Source organism: Carcharodon carcharias, chromosome 9, assembly GCF_017639515.1.
Source record: "Carcharodon carcharias isolate sCarCar2 chromosome 9, sCarCar2.pri, whole genome shotgun sequence".
Lineage (NCBI taxonomy): Eukaryota > Metazoa > Chordata > Chondrichthyes > Lamniformes > Lamnidae > Carcharodon > Carcharodon carcharias.
The window spans coordinates 33,171,130-33,189,453 of record NC_054475.1 but is presented as its reverse complement, the minus strand read 5'-3'; the positions used below and the strand labels follow the sequence as shown (position 1 = coordinate 33,189,453).

At 44.8% G+C, this 18,324-nt stretch overlaps 1 protein-coding gene across 1 annotated transcript in view; it reads left to right on the top strand.

The window, feature by feature from the left end:
- The first annotated feature begins 2,225 nt into the window (after window positions 1-2,225).
- c9h6orf89 (chromosome 9 C6orf89 homolog) overlaps window positions 2,226-18,324 on the top strand; it is a 39,266-nt gene continuing 23,167 nt past the window's right edge. The window contains exons 1-2 of the mRNA XM_041194718.1: window positions 2,226-2,448; window positions 7,667-7,835. Of these exons, the coding sequence (XP_041050652.1) occupies window positions 2,257-2,448; window positions 7,667-7,835 (361 nt within the window). The 5' untranslated portion in view covers window positions 2,226-2,256. The remainder of the gene's footprint in view (window positions 2,449-7,666; window positions 7,836-18,324) is intronic.

Below are 18,324 nucleotides of genomic sequence, written 5' to 3'. Positions count from 1 at the left end.
CATTCAGTCCTAAGTTCACCTTTTCAGAGAGCATGACATTTGCAAGGACAGATGAGCAACATTTCACTTCACAGGTTCATGGAGCAGTCTGATGATAAGTGGTTCTAATCAGCAATACTAGCTCTCACCTTATGCTAGCAGGACAAGTGGGCCCACAACAACAGGGAGAAGGCCAAGACAGGGTGCGGGTGTGTAGAATACCAGACATTAGACCCTGACTGAGGCTGAGCTGAAAGCACTACAGCCGGCAGGGGAGCAAAGCGGATGCTCCACATAAGATGCTGAGGTTGGAGGGGTTAGTATGGAGAATGAGGAGGATTTGCGGTTGTCCATCATCTCTGGCTACAATGACAGTCAGCTGCACCCATAAGTGGGAGCGGACCATTTGTCATCACTCAAGTAATTGTGCGCATGTGCCGCCTTTGTGGGTTAAACTGTAGCAGACACTTGAGGAGCAGCCTGCCTCTGTACCGCCTCACACCTCCTCCAAGGACAACAGTCTCCAAAGGCGCAGTGTCACATCTTTCCCCTTTACCCTGCACCAGTGCAGAGGTACTCACTTTGGTAGGGAGTTGATCGTAAACCAGCCCTGGGTCACAATCTAGTGAGCATCTTACAACAGGAGTTCAGATGGCGGAGACAGTGATAGCCTACGCCCCTGACAGTCATTTGACTGTTCAAGACTAGGCCCCTGCTAAGCCTTAGGCTGATGTAGAGCCTCTGATGAGGGCCATACTCAACCTGCAATAGATTCTCAACAGGGGAGAACCTGGTGGACCACTCAGTGGATGCCTGGTGCTAGCGCGATCCTGTGTCCCATCGTTGGCGCCATGAGCTCACTGCAGCAGTATGCCAGCAAGAGGTTGTCTGTGCCCTTGGACACCCCTTGAGGTGCACCTCAATCATTGGGAAATGGGGAGATGCCATCTTGCACTGAGAGGCCAGTGAATCTGCAGCCTGACACACTGAGGGTTCTTCTCAAGGCACTCCAAGTGCCCTCAGGATCTCCCAGCCACCCAAACTCCTCCAGCAGCAGTAGCCACAAAGAAGGCTCCTGCACCACTGTAGGGAGATCCTTAGTTTCCCTGATTCACCAGGCATGTGGCTGCCAGACGATGCATGCCATGGTCATCAAAGGCCACAGGGCAATGAGGACAGCAGCCTTCCCTCACCACATCTGTAGATTCTGGGGATGCACCATGCAGCAGTATTTGGAAACGTTTCAAAAATGTCACATAGACATTGGCACTGGTGCTTATATCATTGTGTTCTGGAAAGTATGTTAGCCTCACATTTAACTGCTGTGCTCAGGTAGACAAAAGACATTGTGAGTTTTCTCACCAATTGAGATGAGCACATCTATGCAATGGGAAGACTAGAACTAGGGGACATAGTTTAAGAATAATAGTTTTTCTATTTAAGACAGAGATGAGGGAATTTATTTCTCTCAGAATGTCATATGTGGAATTCTCATCCCTAGAAAACAGTGGAGGCTGGGTCATTGAATTTATTCAATGCTGAGTTAGAAAGATTTTTGATGGTCAAGGGAGTCAAGGGTTATGGGGACAGACAGGAAAGTGGAGTTGAGACCACAACCAGATCAGCCATAATCTTTGGCCTTAGGCCAAACAGGAGCAACACCTGTGAATGGCACAGCACATAGGCATCATGGCTGCTGACTATATATCGTGCACACATCTGCATTATTTGCTTCCTGTGGCCACAGACCACCTGCACGTTGAGCAAATAGAAGCCTCTTCTGTTGATGAATGCCAGCAGCTACTCTGAGGGTGTGCTGATGGCGACATGGGTGCATTAACATGTTGAAACCTGGCCATGACTGCAAACCCATCCGCCAGGTTGCTCTTGTCTGTTCTGAATTTTATTTACTCTCCAGCCTTCTTGCGCAGTGCATCCATGACCTCCTTTATGCAGGGGTCAGTAGCTGCTTGGGGAGAGCTCTCAAATGTCACCTATTGACCCCTGGAAGGAATTGGAGTCAAGGCACTTCAGAGCTACAGTGACTTTCAAAGCCACTAGCATGAGGTGCACAGTGGATCGTTGGTGCAGCTAAATGAGATGCCTGCTCCTGAGGCACTGACTGGTACAGGAGGGAGAGAATCACCGCGCATGCGTCACATTATTCTTGTGCGCTGCAATTCGCATGCGCTGGATGACCCCTGCAAACTGCTGGGCCCGCGCGCTGACGCCAGGCCGCGCATGCGCGCTTTCCTGAATGGGCTCCAGTGATGGCGGATGATGGGGGCTGTCCCCAGTGAGCCGTGTATCTATGAGAAGCTGGCCGACAGCGTTGAGGTGCTGCGGCAATCCGGGGAGCGCTATGGCATGTCCGAGCGCGACATCGAGAGGTTCATTGCCCAAATCCTGGAGACCAACGAGCCGCAGAGGGAAGCGGTCAGACACCCGCGGCTCCTGACAGCGGTCAAGGTGAGGGAGCGGCCCGCGGGAGAGCTCGGCGCCGGGGGCCGGGTGCGGGTGGAGGGAGCCCGGGGAAAGGGGGGAATAGAGAGAGAGAGAGGAAAGGGATCCAGGGGGGGTGAAGAGAGAGAGCTCGGGGTCCCGGGGTGGGAGCTCGGGGTGGGGGGGAGGGGGGAGTGGAGAGAGAGCCCGGGGTTGGGTGGGGGGATAGAGAGCTCGGGGTTGGGGGGGTAGAGAGCTCGGGGTTGGGGGGGGGGGGTAGAGAGCTCGGGGTTGGTGGGGGGGGGGGGGTAGAGAGCTCGGCTTTGGGGGGGGGGGGTGTAGAGAGCCCGGGGTTGGGGGGGGGTGTGTAGAGAGCCCGGGGTTGGGGGGGGGGGGGTGTGTAGAGAGCCCGGGGTTGGGGGGGCGGTGTGTAGAGAGCCCGGGGTTGGGGGGGTGGAGTGAGCCCCGGGTTGGGGGTGTGGGGTGGGGTGAGCCCCGGGTTGGGGGGGTGGGGTGAGCCTGGGGTTGGGGGGGGTGGGGTGGGGAGAGAGAGCCCGGTGTTGGGGGGGCGGTGGTGGGGAGGGGAGAGAGAGCCCGGGGTTGGGGGAGGGTGAGGAGGGGAGAGAGAGCCCGGGGTTGGGGGAGGGTGAGGAGGGGAGAGAGAGCCCGGGGTTTGGGGGGGGGAGGGGAGAGAGAGCCCGGCGTTTGGGTGGGGAGTAGGGAGGGGAGAGAGAGCCCGGGGTTTGGGGCGGTTGGGGAGGGGAGAGAGAGCCCGGGGTTTGGGGGGGGTGGGGAGGGGAGAGAGAGCCCGGGGTTTGGGGGAGTGGGGTGGGGAGAGAGAGCCCGGGGTTTCGGGGGGGTGGGGGGGGGGGTGGGAGGAACGGGGGGGGGTGGGAGGAACCGCGGGGTAGCCAGAGAGCTGCAGGCTGTCCGCGGACATGATGCAGGGCTGACTGGGATTTCGAGTTTTGCTTCTCATCTCCGTTCTGGACTTTGCTGCTGACTCAGTCTGTTCCTGGAACTGCCCACATTGAGCAATTATTAGGGCGAGAGTTTCATCCAGCAATCGAAAGTTGGTGCAGAGTATCTAGCTGGGCTTATCACTGGGTGCAGGGACCGCTTTGTTTTCACGATTTACTGTTTCCTGACTTTGTAGCCATGAGCAACTGGTCTTAGGATTTGTTGATCCAAGGAAAAGTGCCGCCAGATTACTACCAAAAACAAGTGCACTTTGCCTAACATCTGGTGAACTCGGAACAGATAGAAACAAAAAAACTGCGGATGCTGGAAATCCAAAACAAAAACAGAATTACCTGGAAAAACTCAGCAGGTCTGGCAGCATCGGCGGAGAAGAAAAGAGTTGACGTTTCGAGTCCTCATGACCCTTCGACAGAACTTGAGTTCGAGTCCAGGAAAGAGCTGAAATATAAGCTGGTTTAAGGTGTGTGTGTGGGGGGCGGAGAGATAGAGAGACAGAGAGGTGGAGGGGGTTGGTGTGGTTGTAGCGACAAACAAGCAGTGATAGAAGCAGATCATCAAAAGATGTCAACAACAATAGTACAATAGAACACATAGGTGTTAAAGTTAAAGTTGGTGATATTATCTAAACGAATGTGCTAATTAAGAATGGATGGTAGGGCACTCAAGGTATAGCTCTAGTGGGTTTTTTTTTTATTTTATATAATGGAAATAGGTGGCAAAAGGAAAATCTTTATAATTTATTGGGAAAAAAAAGAAGGGGGAAACAGAAAGGGGGTGGGGATGGGGGAGGGGACTCACGACCTAAAGTTGTTGAATTCAATATTCAGTCCGGAAGGCTGTAAAGTCCCTAGTCGGAAGATGAGGTGTTGTTCCTCCAGTTTGCGTTGGGCTTCACTGGAACAATGCAGCAAGCCAAGGACAGACATGTGGGCAAGAGAGCAGGGTGGAGTGTTAAAATGGCAAGCGACAGGGAGGTTTGGGTCATTCTTGCGGACAGACCGCAGGTGTTCTGCAAAGCGGTCGCGGTCTCCTCTACATTGGAGAGACCAAACGTAAACTGGGCGACCGCTTTGCAGAACACCTGCGGTCTGTCCGCAAGAATGACCCAAACCTCCCTGTCGCTTGCCATTTTAACACTCCACCCTGCTCTCTTGCCCACATGTCTGTCCTTGGCTTGCTGCATTGTTCCAGTGAAGCCCAACGCAAACTGGAGGAACAACACCTCATCTTCCGACTAGGGACTTTACAGCCTTCCGGACTGAATATTGAATTCAACAACTTTAGGTCGTGAGTCCCCTCCCCCATCCCCACCCCCTTTCTGTTTCCCCCTTCCTTTTTTTTTCCCAATAAATTATAAAGATTTTCCTTTTGCCACCTATTTCCATTATATAAAATAGAAAAAAAAAACCCACTAGAGCTATACCTTGAGTGCCCTACCATCCATTCTTAATTAGCACATTCGTTTAGATAATATCACCAACTTTAACTTTAACACCTATGTGTTCTATTGTACTATTGTTGTTGACATCTTTTGATGATCTGCTTCTATCACTGCTTGTTTGTCGCTACAACCACACCAACCCCCTCCACCTCTCTGTCTCTCTATCTCTCCGCCCCCCACACACACACCTTAAACCAGCTTATATTTCAGCTCTTTCCTGGACTCGAACTCAAGTTCTGTCGAAGGGTCATGAGGACTCGAAACGTCAACTCTTTTCTTCTCCGCCGATGCTGCCAGACCTGCTGAGTTTTTCCAGGTAATTCTGTTTTTGTTTCGGAACAGATAGGCTTGCAATAAGTTAGGAAATTATATAGCACAGGATCTGACGACAACCTTTAAATCCTTCATAGATTTTCAAATTGTGCCGGGGAACTGAAAGGTTGCTGATGTGAACTGAACTGCGTACGGAAAGGGCAGCCAGTGAATATTTTGAAATGGCTGTGGTAATCATGTACATATGGTCATCAGCAATTTGTTAGTTAAGTCATGAAGAAAACTTGAGTTTTTTTTAAAGAATTATCTGAATAAAGGGAATGCAGTAGACGTTGTAATTGGAGAGAGGTTGGATGAAGTGTGCCTGAGAAGGCCATTCCTTGTTTTATGTGTGAATGTAGATGTGGACTGTGTGTCTAATATTTGATTTGGAGTTGGCCATTTGAGCTTTGCTGGCAACATAAAAATAGATGATTTGGCCACCAGCGTTCATGATTGTAAAAGACATCAGGACACAGGTAGCCAGCGACCTGTGAAACTAGCTAGCAAGATATTGTTTAAAAACAAAAAGCTGCAGATGCTGGAAATCCAAAACAAAAACAGAATTACCTGGAAAAACTCAGCAGGTCTGGCAGCATCGGCGGAGAAGAAAAGAGTCGACGTTTCAAATTTGAAATGTCAACTCTTTTCTTCTCCACCGATGCTGCCAGACCTGCTGAGTTTTTCCAGGTAAAGATATTGTTTAGCCTTGACATGAAATAGAAGTAAATACTCAATAGAAAAACACTAAAGGATGCGGATGAACAGAGAGAAATTATGCATTGCCTAATTTCCTGAAAGTGTGTGTGTGTAAGTAGATAAAGCTATTTGAAAAAGTCCAGTGATAGGGACATCAAGAGCAAGAGTAAAATAATAATGATTAAGGTCATAGTTAGAACACCAGGTGTAGTTTTAGATACCCCATTATAAAAAAATTAAAGCAACAAAAACATGGCTCCTGCTTGCATTGCTGTGAAAGAAGAGCCAATCCTTCAGGTGGCATGATATGTATCGTGATATGTATTTCTTTTCCTTCTCTGAATAGCAATGAATATGATCACTTGATAAATGTTTCCTGATCATGTGATGATAAATGTTTCCATTGTGTCAGCCTTCAGCCTGGGTGTCATCCTTCATCAACTTGTTGGAACTTCTGCATTTCCCACTTTTTTAACAGATGAATGCAGAGTGATAATCCTTGTTAAAATTTAGGTACTGGTTATAAAGACTCTGAAATTTGGAAACTCTGAAAGGAGCAGTGGGATACCTCTGACAGCAACTTTAAAATTTCCATATTTAACTGCGCATGTAGTTAAACACCATGAGGTGCTCCACATGCTAAGGAGGGCTTTGCAGGGTCAAATGGGCAGGATGTACCATTGTTGTTTCCAGTGTCTAGATCAATACCAGGTGATCTTTCTAGTTTTGTTCCTTTTCGACAATGGTATTCAGACAACAGGATGTCTGATAAGACAAGCAGAGACACGCAAAACATTTATGGTCAAATTAGAATAATTAACAAATTCCATCATCTCTTAGTGCAGAAGAGGCCCTTCGGCCCATCGAGTTTGCACCAACAAGTGAGAAACACCTGAGCTACCTACCTAATCCCATTTACCAGCACTTATCCTTAGCCTTGAATGTTATGACGTGCCAAGTGCTCATCCAGTACTTTTTAAAGGATGTGAGGCAACCAACCCTCCCATGTCATCCCACACTTACCATTCCATCTGTCCCATGCCATCACCCCCCCTCCCACAGGAATATAGAGTAGGCAATTCAGCCCCTCAAGCCTGCTCCGCTATTTAACTAGATCTTGACTGATCTTTTACTTCAATACCATCTTCCCGCTCTATCACTGTATCCCTTGATGTCGTTGGTATCTAGAAATCTATCAGCCTTTGCTTTGAACATACTCCACGACTGAGTCTCCCATATCACCTCCTCCTTCCCAAGACACCCGTCCAAAGCCAACCCCTCTCCCAAGATATTTCTGCCACTTCAGTCAATTGAATATCAATTAATACTTAAAAATTTCATATTAACAAAAAATCGAATATCCACAAACATTTCCCAAGTATTAATCTTATTGAAAATCAAAGTAAGTGGCAGTACACGAATGCTTACTACTGGACTGCAATGAGAACAAGACCTTTTATTTAAGTAATCTGGTGCTTATCAAAAACCCAAAATGTTTTTTTTAGTTAATAAAGCTAGATCTTTCTTCATGTGAGAAATGCAGTGAATGGGTAATTTGACCAATGTGAAAAGCTGTAATTGCAGGCATTAGGATGCAGCATGATTTACAATGTTTACGAATATGCTTTACAGTTTATAAGCATCTATGATTGCAGTGGAAAACTGTCTAATCTTATCTTTTTTTAAGGCTGCAAATTCAATAACTGCTCACAAACAAGTATCATCTTGTTAATTTGTTGAAATTAACACATTTGTTGTTTTTTAGATTTTATTGCAGTTTAATCATTTGCCTTACATATTTCCCCCTGACAGGTTGTGGTTGCCTTGGGGCTTCTCATAACGGCAGCCTACTCCTTCATCATACCCTATGGCAGATCTCATTGCCACAGTGCAGTCACAGAAGATCAGAGCTGGAGGAGCCCGATAATTAGTCATATACGTCTTTTTTGCCTACCAATTGCCAAAAAGTACAATCTGGAAGGTAAGATGATAATTGAAACTTTGCAGAAGATGACAGAGAACTTATGAGTTTTGTACAGGCGCACAGCATGTTTAGATTCAAACTAGTAAGGATTTTGAATAGTGTAAAAGCTGCATTAAAACATTTACACTTGTGTCAACACTTCGCAAATCTAATATTAAGAGATGCTACAGAACTGAACATAAGAACTAGGAGCAGGAGTAGGCAATTCAGCCCCTCGAGCCTGCCCCACCATTCAATATGATCATGGCTGATCTCATTTCGGCCTCAACTCCAATTTCCCGCCCTCTCCCCATAACTTTTCAACCCGTTACTAAATAAAAATCTGTCTATCTCCTCCTTAAATTTATTCAGCGTCCCGGCATCCACTGCACCCTGAGGTAGTGAATTCCACAGATTCACGACCCTTTGAGAAAAGTAATTCCTCCTCATCTCTGATTTAAATCTACCCCCCTTAGCCTAAAACTATGGCCTCTTGTTCTAGAATGCCCCACAAGAGGAAACATCAGCTCCACGTCTACTTTGTCCATCCCCTTTAGCATCTTATATACCTCAATTAGATCACCTCTCATCCTTCTAAACTCAAGCGAGTATATGCCTAAACTACTCAATCTCTCTTCATAAGCCAAGCCCCGCATCTCTGGAATCAATCTAGTGAACCTCCTTTGAACTGCCTCCAATACAGCTACATCCTTCCTCAAGTAAGGGGACCAAAACTGTGCACAGTACTCCAGGTGCGGTCTCACCAATGCCTTGTACAGTTGCAACAACACTTCCCTATTTTTATACTCTATTCCTTCAGCAATAAATGCCAAAATTCCATTTGCCTTCCTTATTACCTGTTGTACCTGCATACTAGCTTTCAGCGATTCATGCACGAGGACACCCAGATCTCACTGCACTGAAGCATTCTGAAGTTTCTCTCCATTTAAATAATAAGTCGCCTTTTTATTCTTCTGACCAAAATGGATAACCTCACACTTATCCACTTAAAACTCCATCTGCCAAATTTTGGCCCATTCACTTAACTTGTCCATATCCATTTGTAAATTTTTTATTTCTTCATTGCAACTTACTTTCCCACCTATTTTGGTGTCATTTGCAAATTTAGCTATAGTACCTTCTATCCCTGAATCCAAGTCATTGACATAGATTGTAAATAGTTGGGGCCCAAGGACCGAACCCTGTGGCACCCCACTAGTTACAGCTTGCCATCCAGAAAAAGACCCATTTATCCTGACTATCCGCTTTCTGTTGGTTAGCCAATCCTCTATCCAAGCTAATATATTACCCCTAACTCCATGTGATCTTATCTTGTGTATTAATCTTTTGTGTGGCACCTTATCAAAGGCCTTTAGGAAGTCCAGATATACGACGTCTACAGTATCCCCGTTACCACTTTGCTTGTCACATCTTCAAAGAACTCTAGCAAATTTGTCAAACACAATTTACTCTTCATAAAACCATGCTGACTCTGATGGATTGCATTTTGACTTTCCAAATGCCTTATTACTACTTCCTTAATAATGAATTCCAACAATATCCCAATGACAGACATTAAACTAACTGGTCTATAGTTTCCTACTTTCTGCCTCTTCACCCCCACCTCCATCTTTTGAATAAGGGCCTTATATTAGCGTTTTTCCAATCCACGGGAACCTTTCCAGAATTCAGGGAATTTTGGAATATTATAGCCAATGCATCCACTATCTCTGCTACCACTTCCTCTAAAACCCTGGGATGTAGGCCATCAGGTCCTGGGGACTTGTCACCCTTTAATCCCAATCGTTTGCTCAGTACTTTTTCTCTAGTGATGGTGATTGTTTGAAGTCCCTCCTCTATACCCTCTTCACTACCTGTTACTATTGGGGTGGTACCATGAAAACTGAGGCAAAATATTGATTAAGCGTCTCTGCCATTTCTGTGTTCTGGCTTAGAAAAATTAGATTGTTCACTTGTGACAAGAATGTAGAGCACACTATACTTTTCAGCTTTCTATCAAAAGAAAGAAGAATAAAGAACACTGGAAGTGTATTTCCAAGTTCTAACAGATTTTTAAAAGGTAAAAGTAAACTAGATAATTGCAAATCCCTCAGACTTAGGGAGGAATTTTAACTTAGCAGGATGGGTGGGTGGCAGTGCTTGCAATAGGTCAAAAGAACAAAAAATCCTGGCATTCGGGAAGCTGGTCGGAATCCATCTGCTTCTACATTTAACTCAAGTGCGATTAGTAACTAAGGAAACGTGCTTGGGCAGGTGGGTTGGTTATTAACATATGATATAAGACAGTTAAGTGTTTTTAACCCCGAATTCTGTCTTTAACTGTCAGCGTGCAGGTTTTCCAGGCTTCCTGGAACTCACCTGGCTGAACAAGGCAAAAAGGATAGTGAAGATTTATGGTGCTAATCACTTGACAGGCTGGAAAGCCTTTAATTACTGAAATTTGACAGTTGCTGGATCGCCTAAGTGAAAAGTTTTGCTCTCTGGATTTGTGCATTTGGAGTGTCCTTTTACAGCTTTAGAAGTGATTTCCGAGACTTTGGAGGTCATTCCTGCTATCTTGGAGTTGCTTATGCAGCCCTACCTTGGACCTTGATGAGGAATAAGAAGACCAGCAGCAGGAGCAGCTTTCTCCCCAGTCTCCTGCTGCTCCACAGCTGGCTCAAGCTTCAAAATACAAAGCCCATTTCTACTAACTGCTGAAATTGCAGACAGCTCTATGACTGAGAGAGAATCTGACCCTTGCCTTGGAGTGGTACTACTTGGGGCTGTCAGTTTAGAGACGGGATTTTACCTTGCCGTCAAAGTCAACAGAGTTTAGAATGGCTCATCGCATTTTACGGCCACATCTCTGCCACAATGGGGCCGTAAAATTCTGACCCAGGTTCTTGCTGTTTGATCTGTCAATCATAGGGCTCGAGATTGAGCCCAGCTTTAGAACTGTGAGCAGGTAGTATATCCTTTTTGATTTAACTGAGCTTTCATTATTGAATATATTTATCGAAAGCCTAAGATGAATGTGACTATTCCAACTTACTGGCCTCTGGTGGGATGGGGGGCTTTCTATTGTTCACCGCTTCTGTAACTCAAATAAACAGCATCAGTGCCAACACACTTAACTCAATAATCCTTCAGATCACTACTGTGTAAGCCTGTATTTGAGGGAAATCTAATGGAGAGACTGCCCTGATGGCATTGGTTTAATTATTTCATTTTTTAATTGAAATTACCCCCTTAGTGCTGAATCCAGCATTATGGAAATGCAAATCTCTATTTTTAAAATGCGTATAGGCAAATGTTTATTTCTACCATAAGCTCAGTCAGTCAGCTATAATTACCTTATATTTTCAATGCCACATGTTGGCTTTCAAATTTCATTCCTTGAAATATTTACAGATACATTATTTGGAGAAAGACAATGTAACTAATGAAACATTGCAATATAAATTTTATTGTGCTTAGATTTCATTTTGATACTCCTAAATATTGTATATATTATGTTAAAAGACCAACTGATGCATACAGACCGGTATATAAGATGAGCCTTGCATGCAGCTCATACTGGCACAGACTCTGTCACATTCCATGTAACCGTTATGTCACACTTAATCATAACCAATATCATTCTAACCTAGGAAACTTCTTCTACCACACATGATTAGGTCATTCTTCCATGACCACCTCTGGAGGTCCCCAGCATCACAGATGCCAGTCTTCAGCCGATTTGATTCACTCCACGTGATATCAAGAAATGGCTGAAGGCACTGGATACTGCAAAGGCTATGGGACCTGACAATATTCCAGCAATAGTTCTGAAAACTTGTGCTCCAGAACTTGCCGTGCCCCTAGCCAAGCCGTTCCAGTACAGCTACAACACTGGCATCTACCCGGCTATGTGGAAAATTGCCCAGGTATGCCCTGTGCACAAAAAGCAGGACAAATCCAACCTGGCCAATTACTGCCCCATCAGTCTACTTCCCATCATCAGTAAAGTAATGGAAGGGGTCATCAACAGTGCTATCAAGCAGCACTTGCTTAGCAATAACCTGCTCACTGATGCCTAGTTTGGGTTCTGCCAGGGCTACTCTGCTCTCATCCTCATTACAACCTTGGTTCAGGCATGGGCAAAAGAGCTGAACTCGTGAGGTGATAGTGACTGTCCTTGACATCAAGGCAGCATTTGACAAGAGCGTGGCATCAAGGAGCCCTCGCCAAACTGGAATCAGTGGGAATCAGGGAAAACTCTCTGCTGGTTGGAGTCATACCTAGCACAAAGGAAGATGGTTGTGGTTGTTGGAGGTCAGTCATCTCAGCTCCAGGATATCACTGCAGGAGTTCCTCACGGTAGTGTCCTCGGCCCAACCACTTTCAGCTGCTTCACCAATGACTTTCCTTCCATCATAAAGTCAGAAGTGGGGATGTTCGCTGATGATTGCACAATGTTCAGCACCATTCATGACTCCTCAGATACTGCAGCAGTATATGTCCAAATTCACCAAGGCTCCTTCGACTGCACTTTCCAAAGCTACGACCACTACCATCTAGAAGGACAAGGACAGCAGATGGATGGGAACACCACCACCTAGAAGTTCCCCTCCAAGTCACTCACCATCCTGACTTGGAAATATATCGCTGTTCCTTCGCTGTCGCTGGGTCAAAACCCTTGAACTCCCTTTCCAACAGCACTGTGGGTGCACCCACATCACATGGACTGCAGCGGTTTAAGAAGGCAGCTCACCATCAACTTCTCAAGGGTAATTAGGGTTGGGCAAGAAATGCTGGCCCAGCCAGCGAAACCCACATCCCATGAATGAATAAAAAAAAAATTCCCGCAACGCTCAAGAATTCCTGCTGATGGTGTACACTGCTGCTACTGTGCTTCAGTGGTGGAGGGAGTGAATGTTTGTGGATGTGGTGCTAATCAATCGGGTTGCTTTGTCCTGGATGGTGTCAAGCTTCTTGTCTTGCGGGAACTGCACTCATCCAGTGATTCCTGGATTTGACCATGCCAGTTCTGACTTTCACTTTTTTAACAGTTGCAAAAGACAATGGGCAACATAGTTAAAAAGAATTAAAATCGTGCCAAGCTAGTTGTGACTGTAGTAAAGTTTAAACTTTTGAAAGTGCGGTTAGCCAATCAAACCATTTAATACCTTTCTTCAAAATTCTTTTAATGCAATTTATTTCAACACTGAGAATATATGGTTCTAAATAACTCTCAATTACAAACCATTAAACATTTCTTCCCCTGCTATAATTATATTTTGTACCTTTTTAAATATTTGAGCGGCTCTTATCCAAGACCTCAGCTCTGTAGTATTGCAATTGTGAACTTGACCCTCTTAAAAGTTATCATGGAGTTCTGCTCTGTGTGCTGCTTTTCTGGTTTCCATATAGTGCATACATGGCCATCGTCCATTGATGTATCACCCTGTTTTTTTCCTCAGCTACAGGCTTCAATTATGTATATATGACCGCTACCAATTGATCTGTGCGCAACCTCTAAAACAGTGTAACCTTTGACTTAAATAAAGACAGAAAATGCTGGAAATGCTCAACTGGTCTAGCAACAACTATGGCAAGAGTTGACACCAGGTCAATGCCCTTACATCAGAATCTTTGACTTACCATGTGCAACTTCATGGAGATCTGTTAGCTTCAGCCCCACTCCAAAACCTGAGTACATTTCATAGCTGGGGCTATAGTGTAGTACAGAAGCGGTTGTATTGTTGGAAATTCTGTCATTCAAAAGTAACATTAACCCAAGGTCCCCCCTTGCTTCCTCTTGTGGATTTATATGATACTTGGCTTTATTGCAAGAGCATGTATCTCTCTTACTCTTCTGGCTAACATTCTTCTCTCAACCAATGCCGTCAATAAACAGATTAATGTTGTGCCACTTATTGATTTGTCAGGCTTTCTTGTGTGCCTTTGACTATTGCATTTGTCTACATTACAACAAAATCATGCATTTTTATAGTAAATTCTTGACAGAGACAATGCAAGTTTGTTTTTAATGTCAGTGTCTGGATGACAGTACAGGAATCAAAGGAATCTTTTTTAAAGTTGCATTTCATTACAGTGGCGAATTGTAGGGCACAAATCTGCAAATAAAGTTATAACATGTGGAATGTCTGCTTGGTTTGGGTTCAGCCTTGCTTTCAAACTGAGTTATTGTTTCCACCCTTGATTAATATCACAATCCACTTCGGATCTCCCAGGGTTTGAACATGACATCTGGAAATTAAAAATGTGCTGTCTCCCAGTTGAAACAGTGAGTCACTCATGGGTGAGACAGCAACGTGCTTCTCATTACTTTCTGTTTTCAGTGCATCTGCAGGTGGTCTCCAAACTTGGAATTTGGAACTGTAAGCTGTAATGCTGTCTTTGTATTAAAGTATAAGACAACTTTTATATAATTGATCCTATGCAATTGCAACATAGGAAAAGGAGTAGTCCATTTAGCCTTATGAGCCTGTTCTGCATTATGCATTGTAACAAAGTATTTGTGATTTCCATGTTGAAGTAGAAATTGAAAGCTAGACAAGTTTTTTTTCTCACTTTGTTTACACAAAACAACGAGTGACTGGTGTATTGGGTAAAGCTTTGGTGATTGCTTAAATAACTTCTATAGTTTGTCGGTATATTTTGGTAGCATTAACTTTTCTCAGAAATGTTTAACTGTTCCGTAATTCTGGGGGATGAAGTCGGACAGGTGGCTGAGGTGGTGGTGGGCGAGCATTTTAGTGATAGCGACCACAACATGGTACAAGTTAAGTTTGTTATGGACAAAGAAATAGACAAGTTGCAAAAAAATGTTTTGGATTGGGGGAGAGTGGACTTTAGTAAAATAAGGCAGGATCTGGCCAAGGTAGACTGGGAACAGCTACTTGTGGGGAAATCTACAGTGGAGCAGTGGGGGGGGGCGTTCAAAAAGGAAATGGGGAGAGCACAGGCTCAACATGTTCCCTCTAGGTTGGTAGGAGTAACAAGCCCAGAGAGCCATGGATGACCAGAGATATTCAGGTTACAATGAAAAGGAAAAGAGGCTTTTAGCAGGTACAAGGGAAGCAAATCAGTGGAGGCATTAGTGGAGTACAGACAGTGCGGGGTGGAGCTTAAAAAAGCAATTAGGAGAGCAAAGGGGATATGAGAAAGCTCTGGCTGGAAAGGGAAAATCCCAAGGTATTCTATAAGTATATCAATGGGAAGAGTGTACCCAGGGAAAGAGTAGGGCCCATAAGGGACCAAGGGGGCAATCTATGTGTGGAGCCAGAGGACATCACTAGAATGTTGAATGAATACTTCAAATCCATCTTCACCCAAGAGAATGAGGATGAAGGTATTGAACTCAGGGAGAGAGACTGCGAGGTTCTTAAGCAATTGATATAGGGAGTGACAAGGTATTGGAGGTGTTGGCAGGCTTAAAAGTGGACAAATCTCCAGGTCTGGATGATTTGTGTCCGAGACTGCCAAAGGAGGCAAGGGAGGAGATTGACCCAAATTTTTAATTCCTCTCTGGCAATGGGAGAGGTGCCAGAGGACTGGGGAACAGCTAATGTGGCTCTGCTATTTAAGAAGGGTTGTAGAGATAAGCCAGGGAACTACAGGCCAGTGGGTCTCACGTCAGTGGTAGGGAAACTATTGGAGAAAATTCTGAAGGAGAGAATCTAGCTCCACTTGGAGAGGCAAGGGTTGATCAGGGATTGTCAACATGGCTTTGTCAGAGGGAGGTCATGCCTAACAAATTTGATTGAATTTTTTGAGGAGGTGACGAGGCGTGTAGATGACGGTAGTGCAGTTAATGTAGTTTGTACAGATTTCAGCAAAGCCTTTGACAAGTTCCCACATGGGAGACTTATAAAGAAGGCAAATGCACATGGGATACGGGGTAATTTGATAAGATGGATTCAAATTTGGCTTAGTTGTAGGAAACAGTAGGTGATGATAGAAGGATGCTTTAGTGACTGGAAGCCAGTGTCCAGTGGCGTACCACAGGGATCTGTGCTGCGCCCCCTATTATTTGTCATGTATATAAATGATATAGATGACTATGTGGGAGTAGGATTAGTAAGTTGTGGATGACACAAAGATTGGCCAGGTGGTTAACAGTGAGGTTGAGTGTCTTGGGCTATGGTACTGGGTTTGTAACCCCAAGATCAAGAGTTCAAATCTCACAATGGCAAACTATGAAGCAATGTAACTTCATCTGAAAAACAGATGGAAACGGGTTTGTACTCGAAAGAGTTACAGGAAGATATAGACGGGATGATCAAATGGGCAGATAAGTGGCAGATGAAATTTAACCCTGAAAAGTGTGAGGTGATACGCTTTGGAAAAGAGTAATTTGACAAGGAAGTATTCAATGAACTAGGAAGTTCTGAGGTACAAAGGGACCTTGGTGTGTGTGTCCATAGATCTCTGAAGGCAGAAGGACATGGTAGTGGAGTGGTGAAAAAGGCATATGGGACACTTGTCTTTATCAATCGAGGCATAGGTTACAAAACTATGGAGGTGATGTTGGAGTTGTACAGAACCTTGGTGAGGCCACAGTTGGAGTACTATGTGCAGTTATGTTCGCTATATTATAGGAAGGATGTGATTGCACTGGAGGGGGTGCAGAGGAGATTAACCAGGTTTTTACCTGGGATGAAACATTTAAGTTATGAAGAAAGGTTGGATAGACTTGGGTTGTTTTTGTTGGAGCAGGGAAGACTGAGGGACGACCTGATCGAGGTGTACAAGATTATGAGGGGCATGGACAGGGTGGATAGGGAGCAGCTGTTCCCCTTAGTTGCAGGGTCAGTCATGAGGGGACATAAGTTCAAGGTGAGGGGCAGAAGGTTTAGGGGGGATGTGAGGAAAAACTTTTTTACCCAGAGGGTGATGATGGTCTGGAATGCACTGCCTGGGAGGGTGACGGAGGTGGGTTGCCTCATATCCTTTAAAAAGTACCTGGGTGAGCACTTGGCACATCATAACATTCAAGGCTATGGGCCATGTGCTGGTAAATGGGATTAGGGAGGTAGGTCAGGTGTTTCTCATGTACCTGTGCAGACTCGATGGACCGAAGGGCCTCTTCTGCACTGTGAGATTCTGTTAAGTTTAACTTTTAACAGCTCCCAGCCAACTGTTCTTATATGAATGCGGTTTCCTCTACATTGAAGAGACCAAACGCAGACTGGGTGACTGCTTTGCAGAACACCTTCGGTCTGTCCGCAAGCATTACCCAGACCTCCCTGTCGCTTGCCATTTCAACACTTCACCCTGCACTCATGCCCACATGTCCGTCCTTTGCCTGCTGTATTGTTCCAGTGAAGCTCAACGCAAACTGGAGGAACAGCACCTCATCTTCCGACTAGGCACTTTACAGCCTTCTGGACTGAATATTGAGTTCAACAATTTTAGATCATGAGCTCTCTCCTCTATCCCCACCCCCTTTCCGATCCCCCCCTTTTTTTTCAAAGAATTTATATAGATTTTTCTTTTCCCACCTATTTCCATTATTTTTAAATGTATTTCCATCCATTGTTTTATCTCTACCTTTTAGCCTTTTTCAATTCCTTCACCCCATTCCACCTCCACTAAGGCTATCTGTACCTTGCTTGTCCTGCTTTCTACCCTTAATTAGTGCATTCCTTAGATAATATCACCACCTTCAACACCTCTTTGTCCTTTTGTCTGTGACATCTTTTGGTTATCTTCACCTATCACTGGCCCTCTATCCAGTTCTACTTGTTGCCCCCTCCCCCCCCCCCCCTCCACTACCACCACCACCACCACCACCAAACCAGCTTATATTTCACATCTTTATTTTTACTTAGTTCTGTTGAAGGGTCATTCGGACTTGAAACGTTAACTGTGTTCCTCTCCGCAGACGCTGCCAGACCTGCTGAGTTTTTCCAGGTATTTTTGTTTTTGTTTTGGATTTCCAGCATCCACAGCTTTTGCTTTTATTTTGTTCTTATATGTTATCTTCCCTGCGATTTACTTTTTTTAGTGTGCAAGGGGACTGATCTTTGCCTCTCACCAAATGGAAATTGCGGAAATGTTAAAATTGTTGAGTCACATTAAGTAGCTAACTAGTTCTGTAGAGACAATCTGTAGAGATCTTGACCTGATCGTTTTCTGCAGGACAAAGGAGTAAATGAACACAGACAAAATACATAAGCCTTTAGATGTAAAGGTTATCACAACTTATTTTTTCCCATTTCAGCATGTCCTCATGAATTCTCTGAGGTGACCATATTTTATGTCCGGTGCTGGAAGAGATTACTCTTTTGTCATTTTTATTGTTTTTCTTTTGCGGTGTGGAGAGGATGGAATCTGTCAGCGTCTAGTATATGAAAACAATGAAATTGCAATTTAAAAATAATTATGCCATTTTTCAGTATTGCTTGTGATGCCTCAAAGCTGGATCCTAGATTTTATAAATAGGATCATGGAGTACAAAAGCAAAGAAGCCATGCTAAACCTATTCAAATAATTA